The sequence below is a fragment of the Mizuhopecten yessoensis genome, unplaced genomic scaffold (assembly GCF_002113885.1).
Source record: "Mizuhopecten yessoensis strain PY_sf001 unplaced genomic scaffold, ASM211388v2 scaffold7907, whole genome shotgun sequence".
Taxonomy (NCBI): Eukaryota; Metazoa; Mollusca; class Bivalvia; order Pectinida; family Pectinidae; genus Mizuhopecten; species Mizuhopecten yessoensis.
Genome location: NW_018407282.1, coordinates 371,944 through 386,373, shown reverse-complemented (window position 1 = coordinate 386,373; position 14,430 = coordinate 371,944). Strand labels below are relative to the sequence as shown.

The following is a 14,430-nucleotide window of genomic DNA, read 5'->3' as shown; positions in this document are numbered from 1 at the left end:
ATTAGTCTGCGCCAGAGAAATCTGCTTGTTTTTCGACAAAGGTATCTGAACATATACTGTCAAACCAGCTGCTGTAACTTTTTTACAGGAAAATACGACAAAGACATAAAACATCCCCAGAGTTCAACCCATATATTTCACTGGACAACATATGTGTATATTGATAAAATAGGAAGTGTTCAACTATAGGTGTTTGTGATGTGTGTTTTTGGACACTAACCTGCGAAAAGTAGCATTCTGAAATATATACATTCACTGGAAATATTGGGTAAAAATACTTAAGTTAGAAATGTGTCTGTAAAGCATGGATGTCCCACTCCAAAACTCAAAACAAGAGATCACAGAGGGATCTTGGCACCAACCATTGTGCCACCTTCATAAGTTTATGTCAGTTTGATCTTTTCTCTTCCTTTCTCTTATCTGTTTGATCAAGTCATGTAAACAGTAAATGCACCGTTTCACATATTTACTAGTACAATGCTTTAAATGTAAGATCTCATTAGCACTTCCTGTGGCCATCTTGTTTTTATGATCTCTCTCCAAAGTAAATATGCACAATTGCAGACCAAGGGGAATCTACATATCAAAATTGAGAAAGATCCGTCAAAAACTCCTGAGAAATAGCCATAACAAACATTCACTGTCAAAATCCAAGAGGGCCGTCAGTCAGCCATTTCGTTTAATCGATCAGTCTCAAAATTCAACATGCACAACTATAGACAAAGGGGAACCTACACACAATATTCAAGAAAGATATCTCCAGAACTTCCTGAGAAATGGCGATAACAAACATTAACTGCTACAATCCAAGATAGCCTCCTTTTTGGCCATTTTGTTAATACGATCAGTCTCAAAAAGTGAACAGGCTCAACTACAGACTTAGGGAAACCTTCACACAAAATTTGAGAAAGAACCCTCCAGAAATTCCTGAGAAATAGCAAAAACACCCATTCAGTGTCAAAATTAAAGATGGCTGCCTGTCGTCAATTTTGTTTATCTGATCAGTTTCAAAAGTAAACATGAACAAAAAAGAACAGTGGGGAACCTGCATATAAACATTTGAGAAAGAACCCTCCAGTACTTCTTGGGAAATCGCACTAACAAACCTTTACTGTCAAAATCAAAGATTTGTTTATCCGATCAGTCTCATATGCACAACTACATACCAAGGGGAACCTACATGTCAAATTTGAGAAAGATCTCTACAGTCCTTATTGAGAAATAGCTATTATAAACCTTCACTGTCGAAATTCAAGATGGCTGCCTGTCAGCCATTTTGTTTATCTGATGAGTCTCAAAATTAAACATGCACAACTCCAGACCGAGGGGAACCTACACATATAATTTGAGAAAGATCCCTCCAGTGCTTCCTAAGAAATAGCAATAACAAACTTTCAGTCAAAATTCAAGATGGCTGCCTGTCGGCCATTTTGTGTATATGATCATTCTCAAATTAAACAAGCACAACGACAAACCATGGGGAACCTACATGTTAAATTTGAGAAAGATCTCTCCAGCACTTATTGAGAAATAGCGATAACAAACATTCACTGTCAAAAAATCCAAGATGGCTGCCTGTCGGCCATTTTGTTTATTTGATCAGTCTCAAAAGTAAATATGCACAACTACGGATCAAGAACAACCTACATATAAAATTTGAGAAAGATCCCTGTGATACTTCCTGAGAAATAGCGATAACAAGAATTGTTTAAGGACGGAAATGGACGGATGACGGACGCAGGGCGATTTGAATAGCCCACCATCATCTGATAGTGGGCTAAAAATGTAACCAAGGTCACAGAGGTCAAGGTCAAAGGTAAATGTTACAAAAATGCTGTCAAACATGCTTTAGTTATATGGCCCTGGCTGCAGTATTTGGTCCATTACAGACTTACATGTAAAACTGAACTGAAGAAACATATGTACTGGAAAATGAACAAGGACAACACTTAAAGACCTTCACGGATGGGTATAACAACACAAGGAAGAAACACATTGCATGCAGATGTGAGAAATAGTGCCTTGATCTACTGCTGTTTATACACCTGGGCACTATCCACAGGTACATGGTGATGTCATGACTACTCCATCAATATCTTGTGTCACGTACGTACAGGAAACATTGTAAATAAATCATTCCATTTGAACCTCTGTTATAAAAACCACCTTTTTAAGAAGATGAAATACATTTCTGTTTCATAAGTGTATGTTAAACACAGACAACTGTGTGCCTGTACAGAGCAACATTTACATCACAATAAAGAGATGCTGAATTTTTTCCATGCCAATTTGGATCACAGATGTTTGAAACAATTTAGCGTCTAAAACATTAATATTTTGGACTTGAACAAGTCTACTCTATTGGACCTCATGATTCATTGCCAGTATGAACATACTAGTAGAAACTTTGATAAAATATGAGTTTTATTTTTAACAGGATTTGGGGGCAAATGAATCACACACTTGTAATCAGGGGTACATGCAAACAGGTTTAAATGGTTTAGGAATTAACATAATTTCAACTAATCTTTTGATATCATGTAGTAAAAGAATTAAATACCATATATAGCTATCCATTGTCCATATTTTGGAGAAAAGACCTTTTCTTTTTTTTTGGTTAATCCCTTCTCATTAAAACAAACATTGTCTTTCAGAAATGGTAATTTCCTAACCAATGTTTCAAATTTTACAATAAATGTATTACCTTTTATTAAAGCTGACAGTGCAAATCGAAAAGCTTTCAATCGCTTTGACAGATTAGGTATTTTTTACACCAAGGGAGGCCTACTCACTTTACCAAGCAAGCACAAGCTAAAATGTTGGCATTTTCTAGGATATGACAACTTTCTTTTTATTTGAATCTTGACAGAAAACTTTTTAACTTGCACTGTCGACTTTAATGCAGAACCTTTTTTCCATTAATTCTAACATAAACTGTAACATTTAACTCGTTCACCCCCGATATTTCATAATGAACTATACCAACCTTTAAATTGGAAGAGTTCAAATGTGTCTTCAGGGGTGAATGAGTTAAAACTATAGGATAGAGAACAACAGAAGGCAGCATTCATTCTTTTCACCACAAAACTTAAACTCATCAACGGGAAATTTCAAAACTTGGACATGACATCAAAATTTCAATTTACTCACCCGTACCGTAAAGTGACGGTGCTTTTATACCTGATTCATACAGTAACAAATAGCATGCAGTTTTATCCAAGTTAAACACTGACTATTCTCTCATAGGTATCTCATAGGTAAGACATCAATGGAAAGCCTGTGGCTGGTAATGATGTTATTTATCTGCATTTCGTTAATTGATTGGTTGATGATGGAGTGCGCGAAGAATGGCTTACATTGTATGACATTAAAGATATCTAGACATCTAGGAAGTCTAATTGTCACAATAGTATTAATTGATATTCAGTTAATATATAGAAATGTGATTATTTGTATTACTTTTGTACATATACATGAATAAATGTATAAGGTTCAATGGATTTTATTAACTGGTCTTTTTTTCCCAAAAGAGATTCATTATAAAATGGGAAAAACAAGTTTGTAACTTTAACTTTTTTTGTAACACCTATCAATCACTATACAAGGCACTCAAAATAGTTCAAACCTGTCTAAACAGACCATTTAAGTGGTAAACCTCACCTAAGTTGAAAATCATAAATTCAAAATGATATTTTTGACTTCCTGTACATCTATAACATTATACATATACCTTGAACTTCTGACCTCCTGTTGTTTTGTAACCTAGAACTACTGATCCATATCTTCTCTGACCGTGAACTACTGATCCGTATCTATTCTGACCGAGAAATACTGATCCATATCTATTCTGACCTTGAACTACTGATCTGTATCTATTCTGACTGAGAAATACTGATCCGTATCTATTCTGACCTTGAACTACTGATTCGTATCTATTCTGACCTTGAACTACTGATCCTTATCTATTCTGACCGAGAAATACTGATCCGTATCTATTCTGACCTTGAACTACTGATTTGTATCTATTCTGACCGAGAAATACTGATCCGTATCTATTCTGACCTTGAACTACTGATCTGTATCTATTCTGACCGAGAAATACTGATCCGTATCTATTCTGACCTTGAACTACTGATCTGTATCTATTCTGACCTTGAAATACTAACATTGTTTACTTTTACTAGCTCTTCTAAACTTTATCAAAACTTACCTTAAACTACATGACCTGTATCTATTCTAACCTCCGACTTGTTTCTACTCTAACCTTGAACTTCTGACCTCTATCTACCTTGACCTTCGAACCATTGTCTATTCCGAGTCTGATAATCTATTCTGTATGAGCTGTGTACACCATGACCTTGATTTTCATGTGTCTACCATGTTCTTTTAAGCATATTGATCCAAGTCCACTCTGACCTTGACCTCCTTTTTTTCTACATAAAATGACCTTTAACCCTGATCTACATACCTGTGTCAACTCTGGCCTTGACATTGGAAACATCGACAGCTGCAGCTTTCTGTTGTGTTTTGTTGGGAGACATGGTAGCTGAGGGTGAGCGTGGGGCTGGTACACTTCCTGGTCTAGCAATCTTGCTGACTGGTGCAAATATACCTGTAGATCAAACAAAACTAAATTGTATAAACAAATACACTACAAACAGTTATTCCTCTACATTTTTCTGAGTTCAGCATATTTTTACCCGGAAAATAATGCCTAATTTTCACAAAATTTGAACTATCTGTTCAACAAGATAAAAGTTCTTTTCACCAACATCAACGAACTTGAAGAAAGAGGGGTTGGGCTTATTACCGGGCATGGGCTTATCATTGGTACAATACAGTTCATGTTTATCCAATGAAAAAACGACAGCCATAAAATACTTTTAAGAAAGGGAGGTAACTCAAGTTAGTTCTGATATCATTTCACATGTGTATATTCATTAATTCATCTCAAAGACAGAATGAAATGCAGTGTAAATACGTGAAACTATTGTTATTCTTGTGGCAGCTGGAGGTAAAATGAACTTTATCAGAGATTATCACTTCAAGCGTAAGATTTGATTAGATATACTGCTTTGTTGTAAAAGGCAAGGTGTAAACATAGGAAGCAGAAAGGCCTGTATACACTTCAGTAAGGGAGGCTACCATCTTGCAAGATCTTACTCTCCACAGTCCATCGAATAATTCCATGTTAGCACCTGTCTTTTAATAAAATCTAAATTTCTGACCAAATGTTGCAGGAAAGTAAACATTACTGTACATCTATATCTTTCCATCTACATTCATAGGGAAGGTCCAAATGTTAAAATGATGATATCATATACTGTAGAATCATATATTTTCCTGGGGTTAAAATTTCGTGGTTTTAATATACTAGCCTGTTTCGAAGACATAATATTTCGCTGATTTTTGATTTCCCCCTATCTATATCAAACCAAATTTATGTTTTCGCAGGGATTTACCTGGTAATTTCGTGGATTTTAGTTATCCACGAAATAAACAAAATTTAATGTCCGACGAAAGATTTATGATTTTACAGTAACAAAACGAATTTCTGAGTATTTCTACAGAAGACATCTGAAATCTCTTTTCTCAAACTTCATATTTACAGCCCAGAATTGTTTGATGAAAACATGAGACTGAGTTGACATATACTTCCAAACACAACAAAACACCATGTAAACACAACAAAACACCATGTAAACAGAACAAAACACCATGCAAACACAACAAAACACCATGCAAACACAACAAAACACCATGCAAACACAACAAAACCCCATGTAAACACAACAAAACACCATGTAAACAGAACAAAACACCATGCAAACACAACAAAACACCATGTACACACAACAAAACACCATGTAAACACAACAAAACCCCATGTAAACACAACAAAACACCATGTAAACACAGCAAACCACCAAACACCATATAAACACAACAAAACACCATGTAAACACAACAAAACCCCATGTAAACACAACAAAACACCATGTAAACAGAACAAAACACCATGCAAACACAACAAAACACCATGTAAACACAACAAAACACCATGTAAACACAACAAATCACCATGTAAACACAACAAATCACCATGTAAAGTTCTATAAAACACCATGTAAAGTTCTATAAAACACCATGTAAAGTTCTATAAAAAACAATTTTAAGCATCATCTAACATCCATGATTCCATATCATGTTTTAAAATTTTAAAATATTTCTTTGATACGCTTGCATGTGATGCCTATATTTTTTTGTTGTCCATTTTTTTAATGTTTCATTCTGTTTTACCATTTTGTGAATTTTAAAAACCTACCTTGGCTGTGTGCACACTGAAAGTAGGAAATCCCGCCAACACTGCCGTCATTTTTACCTCCGGGTTCGTCCAATTCTATCCCCGCCCAGAGACCTCCAGCAAACTCTGTTGGCCCACAATATTTCAGGGTCCCAGTCTGATGACATAAAACAAGTGTTACATTCATGTGATTCTAACTTGTCAGATTTATGAGCAGAATACATTTTTAATTGCTTTCTTTGGTGCACACTTTTTCTTGGATATTGTTTTCAAACAATTTATTCCTAATCAGATATTTTATTGGGGCCCAAATTTTGTTATTTCCCGAAAAAACACCATTTTTGTGGAAACATAAAAACAGAGAATTGCTTTATATCAAACTTGTAAAACGCCAAGAAAATCAGGTATTTGATATTTGACGGTATCTGATTTGTTAATCAACAAAAACATACAGTAGAACTACATGGGTCCCAGGACACTTACGTGGGATATATGTGTATCCCATATGAGTGACCTATACTAATATGACGCCACAGTCAGATGGCAACATTAAATTATGACATCACAATCGAAAGCCCATCAAAATGTTGTTTGATTGAATGTCACAATCTTGCCATTAGAAAGTGAGAGCACCTAGGGAACACCCTCAACCCTCAAATGTCCATACCCCACATATATACCTATGATACACTCTATTATAGACATTTATTCAATGTGTCTTAATAAATACTTATGAGATACTTAAACTCACAATTTGTTTTTATGGATTTAAATGTAACTGAAGTGATTTATATATATATTCAGGGCCTATTAAAGCCTTTTTCTTTTGAAGAATGCATATCGTATTTCCCTCATTTTATATAAATCTAATATTTCTCCAATCTGAATAATCAACATCTTACCACAATTTCGGGAAAATCACTTGTTCAGAAAAAGATAATCTTAATTTGGTGAAAAATAAAAACCATCATCACTAGAATTTTGACATTTACACAAGACTAACAGAGTAGCCTCCCCTTTAATAAATTTTGAAATTCAATGGTTTCCTCACCTTGACACCACCTACAACGACCTTGTCTCCCAGTGTGATCCCTAGGGCCTGCAGTGTGACCTTAGACTGGATGAGGTCGTAGTTCGGGGGAGGAACCTTGATCACTGGCTGACAGGACTCCTGGAGGGTCTTCTTCAACTTGACCACCAATTTTGCCATTTCTGGATCGGAATCTAAATTGGTTGGATCTGGAATGCATTCTGGAAAGCAAAATGAAACGTAAGAAATTTTCAGTCACCTAACCCCATAATTCATACATAGTTTAAGTTTTTTTTAATTAAACCAATTAAACCTTACGATACTGGTGAAAACATTTGATTTTTTTTTTTTAAAGCAATGGAATATCATAGTGTACATAGCCTTTTTTGAAATATTATCAAATTTATATAGTGATACGGTCAAATCTAACTTCAGATTCTGATATCTTGATGACTGGATGGTAAAAATCACAAAATGATTCATCAAATATTAGTTATGGAATTCTGGAGAAATGGGTTTTAGAAATCAGATTTATATATTGCAATTTAATTTATATGAGCACCACTGGGCCATGTCTGACAGCAAACCCTGACAAAGTTGTATGCTCCTGGCCAACATTTTCCATCTGAAACTTTTTGTAAAAATATTTTACAACGCACCTAATGGCCCCCGGCCCATGTTGTCTTTCATCATTGGGTTAGCACCGTTCTGGAGGAGTACTTTCACAGCTTCATAGGCCAGGTTGGAGGCAGCGATGTGTAACGAACTGCCATGGTCAAACTCTGAACACGTGCTGTCTATATCTGTTGAAAACAAATTATGTAAATAACAATATAGGACAAAATTATATTTACTAAAAATCAAAAGGAAATTATTACAGGGTAATTTTCAATCAAAGTGATATAATACAATGAATTTCTTGCCTTCTTATTTGGAGCTGATTTTTTTTCTATTATCAATGGTATTAAGGTCTTTTTCTTTCTTATAAAACAAAGATCTCGCTATATAATTTTGTTATTAAATTCCTCAACTTGTTGGAATTGTTTATTTCCTTCTGGACAATACCTAATGCATTTGAAGTTTTGTATACAAGGACAGATCCTAAAGCTTTTGTAGTTTTGTATACGAGGACAGATCCTAAGATTTGGTAGTTTTGTATACAAGGACAGATCATAAAGCTTTTGTAGTTTTGTATACAAGGACAGAACCTAAAGCTTTTGTAGTTTTGTATACAAGGACAGCTCCTAAAGCTTTTGTAGTTTTGTATACAAGGACAGAACCTAAAGCTTTTGTAGTTTTGTATACAAGGACAGCTCCTAAAGCTTTTGCAGTTTTGTATACAAGGACAGATCGCAAAGCTTTTGTAGTTTTGTATACAAAGACAATTCCTAAAGCTTTTGTAGTTTTGTATACAAGGACAGATCCTAAGATTTGGTCGTTTTGTATAAGGACAGATCCTAAAGCTTTTGTAGTTTTGTATACAAGGACAGATCCTAAAGCTTTTGTAGTTTTGTATACAAGGACAGATCCTAAGACTTTGTAGTTTTGTATACAAGGACAGCTCCTAAGCCTTTGCAGTTTTATCTAAACACAGTCCTAAAATCTTTTTAATTTTGTACATAAGGACAGTACCTGATTTTTTTTTATAGCTTTATACATAAAATAGAACTTAAAAGTTTTGAGGTTTGGCATACAAGGACAGCTCCGGAAGACTTTGTAGTTTTGCATACAGAACGTAATTTTTTATAGTTTTATACATAATATCATTTCATAAAGCTTTTGTAGTTTGATATACAAGTACAGTACCTACAGATTCTTGGTTTTTATCAACACCAGTACCTAAAGCTTTTGTTGTTTTATATAAACACCAGTACCTAAAGCTTTTATAGTTTTATATAAACACCAGTACCTAAAGCTTTTGTAGTTTTATATAAACACCAGTACTTAAAGCTTTTATAGTTTTATATAATCACCAGTACCTAAAGCTTTTGTAGTTTTGAGAAGAACTTTTATCACAGGTACAACATCAAAGTAAGCCGCATAATGGAGGGCAGTCATATTGGTCCAACGACACCGAATGTTGACATCTGCGCCCTTGGAGATCAGCATGGTTACGACCCTTGAAGCAACCTCAGAGTCACCAATCCCTGCTGCCCCAGATTTGCTGGCGTACTGTAGCAGTGTCATATCTGTCAACCCATCTCTGTCGTTGATGTGGGCACTCCGCTTTAAAATCTGTGAATAAGAATAAGTTATATAAATGCATATTTGATAATTGTTATTGAAGAACAGAAATGTTCAGTTTTTATGGGTAAATACAACAAACAGATACTTCAATTCTGAAGACGTTTAAGTGTCACCTTTTATCTTTTTATTTTTTTCATCTGTTAATTAATTTCTTTAGAAAATTAGAATTTTTTGTAAATAACTTTGAAATAAGGAATTTCACAACTACTTGTCCAATATTATGCAAAGTTGTAGGTGAGGCCCTAAATTCAGAATCTGTAAGAACCTTGAAATGAATCTCCTTCTGACTAACACGAGAACTTTGAACTCACATTCCCTAAAAATTCAGATATTTTCCCTTTTGCCGATTCCAATCATTTGTTCATAATAGGAAGTTGCTTGAACTTTTTTTACCGTCTTACTTTTATAACGGTAGCAAATACAAGGGGAAATAAGATCAAATGTCTGCAAGTGGATGATCAATGAAGTTCTACATAGCCCAATTGATGGATTTCTAAATGGTATTCACTAGTCTGGCCATAAGATTAATTGAAATTGAAAAGAAGAGTTGACTAGACAACATTCAAATGGGGAGTCGCGGGAAATTTAATCCAGTTTACATGTTTCAGCCCACAACCCACTTGGTGGGCCATCATCTGAACCAACAACAGAAGTGTCTTTGAAAATGAGTCAGCCTTGGACTGTTCAGGTAAATATAAGCAAGGAAAGCAACACCTGACTGAAGAATTGTTGTTTCTTATACTTCATACCTCATTAATGAGAAGTTCTAAATTCTGTTGTGTCTGTGGGGTCCATTGTCGGAGAACAGCAAATATTTCAGGGACGGTTGTGTCTGGGTTGACCAGGATGTCGTGACAACCAGGACATCCAGGGTCGAAGAATGAGAGTTCGAGCTTTTGACAGCTGTCGCAGACTGGGGGGTCCACACATGGGTGAATCATGGGCTTGTCGCGTTCAGGGTGGTACCCGTTATTGTTGAGATGGAGGTTAATATCCTTCCCTTTCTCCTCTTCTTCTTCAGCCTCAAGCGTCATCCTGAAACAAATTCATATGCAATAATTTTAATTTCACAGGCAGATCGACAGGTATCTGATACATAGTACTGGAAATGTTTATTTAAAGGACAACAAAGATATATACCGGCACCGGTATAGATAAACAAAAAAAATATACACAACGTCTTAATAACAACTTATGATCTTGTAATAAGGACATAGTTATTTCATAATAATGTCATCACAATGTTGTTATTACGACATATGTCGTATTAACGACTTGCTATCTCGTAATTACGACTCATTATTGCTTTTAAACGAAATAGCTAATAATGACATATTTATGTCATAAAAACGACAAAGCTATGTTGTATTAATGACTTTCTATCTCGTAATTACGACTCATTATTGCTTTTAAACGAAATAGCTAATAATGACATAATCATGTCATAAAAACGACATAGCTATGTCGTATTAACGACTTTTATCTTGTAATTAAAACTTACTCTTCGTATGAACGACTTACTATGTCACATTAACGATATAGCTACAGGTCTATTGTAATTACGACATAGCTATGTCGTTATTACAAGATAGTAAGTCGTTATTACAACATAATTGTTTTTTTCTCAGTGACCAGTAGCAGCTTCTGTAGATGTGAAACAAAAGTCCAACACATGCCTTTCTGCATCTGTATGCTGACCTCACAGACAGTGATACAGTGATCGAAAGCTGACTCTATCAGCACCTGACATCAAGGACATCCTGTAATTACACCGTCATATCTGACCAAGTGATCAATCCCCTTCGGCAATGTCAGCTGCCTCAGGACAAAATACAAAACTTGAATGTCCCATGTCTCCAATCCCTATCAAACCTGTACAAGATATAGCTATATAGTCCAACATTCCAAGTAAAATAAGATAAGCTCACATGAACTTTATCACACCATACCTGGTCTACTGTATGCAGCAATTTTAAAAAATTGCCATAAAGATTTATATTTCCTTATACAACACATGTAGACTAGTTTTATCGAGGCAGACCACTACGTGTACTTCAGAAACATGAGATAGCTGAACTGTTGGTTAACTATATTAGTCAGTGTTTATGATGCAAGACTTGTGGTATACAACAAAATGTAGGCCATACAAATTCATGCAATTTTTTTTTCTATCTCTTTAAAATTAATGAAAAAACATTCCTACTCAACCCACTAAAGTTTAGACGAGTCCAATAATTAAATAATTGCTAATTATCTCAAAGCAGCAGTTAGTAAATTTAACCAATTTGCTGTCTGTGATAAACGGCAGTTCAGGTCATTCAAAACTCGGACAACAAGCACGATTTGATACGCCAATGAACCGCTACTTACAGACTGTAAGGCGAAACTTACTAGAAGGACAATTAACACATCACACATGAGACCGGTAGGTTTGTAAGTTTCTTTTAAGTTTATCACAAGTCCTAGGATTAAGTTTTCTTATCACGTCTTATCACAGGGGCTATATATAATGTAGAGTGTCATTCTGCACCTGGGGAACATAGGGGCACACATTTCAGTCAGTACATTAGAGTTGGAGAAATAAAACCTGTGCAACACATTATGTTTTAAAAATACAATTCTTATTTATTTATTTTATAATCTATAGATTCATTTAGCGTAAATAAAAGTTCTGAGTTTTCATCTTGTTTACGCTGAGGTGATAAGTATTCAAATTTTCAAAGTGTTGTGAGAAGTTACAAAAAATACCAAAAAATACTGGGAAATGTTTCATGCTACATGGTTTCTGCTTTTTAATTTAATTTTCATCCAATTTCCTCCGAAATGTGATACACAATTTGCTACACTGCAATAAATGTTACTAAAAATGAGTCATAAGTTTTAACTTGAGGTAATATTTCAAAATTTTGTACAAAACGTATAGGGAGCAACCACATGCAATGACAGGTACATTAAATAAACACCATTTAACCTGTCTGCACCAAACTGTGAGTAAACCAGCAACTTGTTGAATTAACCTGTTCAATGAGAAAACCTGTAAAAATCAGATCTTCTGTTAGGTCTTCTTGTATGTATTTCTAATAAATGGAGCTTGCGTAATCTAGAATCCTGTATAACACAAATGGAAATATTCCTGTGTTGGTCGGTTTAGACAAGTTTATTTGGTGTTCAGTTTGGACAGGTTTCACAATACACAAACTAACAGTGTGTATATTATCTATAAACGGAGTTCACACCAAGTGTAATATATCACATTATTATGTTTGGTTTAGACAGGTTTCACTATACACAAACTAAGAGTATGTTCATTATCTATAAACTGAGTTCACACGACATGTAATAAATGACATAATTATGTTCGGTTTAGACAGGTTTCACTATACACAAACTAAGAGTATGTTTATTATCTATAGCCTGAGTTCACACAACATGTTATAAATGACATAATGATGTTCGGTTTAGACAGATTTCACTATACACAAACTAAGATTATGTTTATTATCCAAAACCGAGTTCACACAACATGTTATAAATTACATTATATTTTGTCAGTTTACAAAGGTTCCACTATATTCTTAAAACTGGAATGTATATAACCTATAAACTGAGTTCACAACTTCACACCAAGTGTAATATATCAAACTGGAATCAACTGTTTGACAGTTCAGCCATTATAGGGAGGGAAAGTAATCAGATTAACCAATCAGAGACTTCTAGTGACTCTCCCCCCCTGGTTACAGCAGCTGTGATAAGCATCAGAGAGAGGATGGGGGGGATCGACACAGACAGCACCAATCAGCTGGTGCATCTGGTAATTATCACGGCTGATAGATGCAGCAGAAATAAATGCATTCTGTATGAATGATGTGTGAACTCGGGAAATATTTTCCGAGTCTTAGCCTGTGTTCTGTCATTGTATCATACTTTCTTGGTATGAGGGTGCATTAGGGCGTTCATAAATTATAAAACTTTACCAGTGGGAAAGTTAGACAAAATTTGTTTGGCTATCGGAGAGTTATTCTTGGTTTCCCTAAGTCCTGAACCACTACCGCTTCTTAAATCTGATAATATATAAAGTTACCTTTCATAATTAGCATTCATTTTTTATCTTTGGATATTTTTTTTTTTCAAATTCATAGATTTAGAAGAGTATCTGCGAATGATTATTGAACCATAAAAAATAAAATAAAAACTTTCATAATTTAAGAAAATAAACTGATTGTATTTGAAAGAATGTAAGATGTCTTCTGAAATCATTTATTTAGGAAAGTTAAGAAACTAAATCTTTCTGCTGGAAGCAAAATCTCAGCAAAATAATCATTCTTTTCTGCAATTTTCGATTTCAGGATTGTTTCTTTACAAAACTAGGAAAGAAATTTTAAATCATATTACCACTATTTTGGGAATCCAGATGAAATTCAGCTCCCAATTATTTAAGCAGGAAAATCCCTTCAAATGTACATGAATATCAGCGTTAGGAAACTTCTACAGTTTACATGTTATAAATGACAAAGCTACACATGCACACATCCTGATCAGCCCTCCTGTAGTGAAGTACCCCTACCCACCATATTTAATATTTCAGATATGACCCTAAAGTAAATAAATTTCCGATTATCTGCCGAGGAGTGACATGATCACCTCCCACTGTTGTTTCTCCCATCACTTGCTGACTGGCCCTCAAACTGTTATCACATACTCTCAAACCGATCATTCTAGCCCCAACACAGCTAAGAACTAATGCTGATTCAATGTACTTCACCATCTTGTTGAAAAGTATTTCAACTATAAACAAAAAGGTCATCATTTATCATTAAAATATGGAAGTCGATCAAACCCTTCAAAACTT

At 34.8% G+C, this 14,430-nt stretch overlaps 1 protein-coding gene across 9 annotated transcripts in view; it reads right to left on the bottom strand.

Annotated features, from left to right (window-relative positions):
• LOC110454540 (CAP-Gly domain-containing linker protein 4-like) overlaps nucleotides 1–14,430 on the bottom strand; it is a 43,189-nt gene that overhangs the window by 12,300 nt on the left and 16,459 nt on the right. For 6 of the 9 annotated variants that reach the window (XM_021504074.1, XM_021504075.1, XM_021504072.1 and 3 more), the window contains exons 2-8: nucleotides 10,331–10,616; nucleotides 9,314–9,569; nucleotides 7,994–8,137; nucleotides 7,356–7,555; nucleotides 6,326–6,461; nucleotides 4,469–4,612; nucleotides 3,151–3,180 (exon numbers count right to left, since the gene is read on the bottom strand). In XM_021504074.1, coding sequence (XP_021359749.1) covers nucleotides 3,151–3,180; nucleotides 4,469–4,612; nucleotides 6,326–6,461; nucleotides 7,356–7,555; nucleotides 7,994–8,137; nucleotides 9,314–9,569; nucleotides 10,331–10,615 — 1,195 coding nt within the window. In that variant the 5' untranslated portion in view covers nucleotide 10,616. Of the gene's footprint in view, nucleotides 1–3,150; nucleotides 3,181–4,468; nucleotides 4,613–6,325; nucleotides 6,462–7,355; nucleotides 7,556–7,993; nucleotides 8,138–9,313; nucleotides 9,570–10,330; nucleotides 10,617–11,530; nucleotides 11,556–13,973; nucleotides 14,071–14,430 lie in introns of those variants that run through there. The other 3 variants (XM_021504076.1, XM_021504077.1, XM_021504069.1) reach the window with 3 other exon arrangements.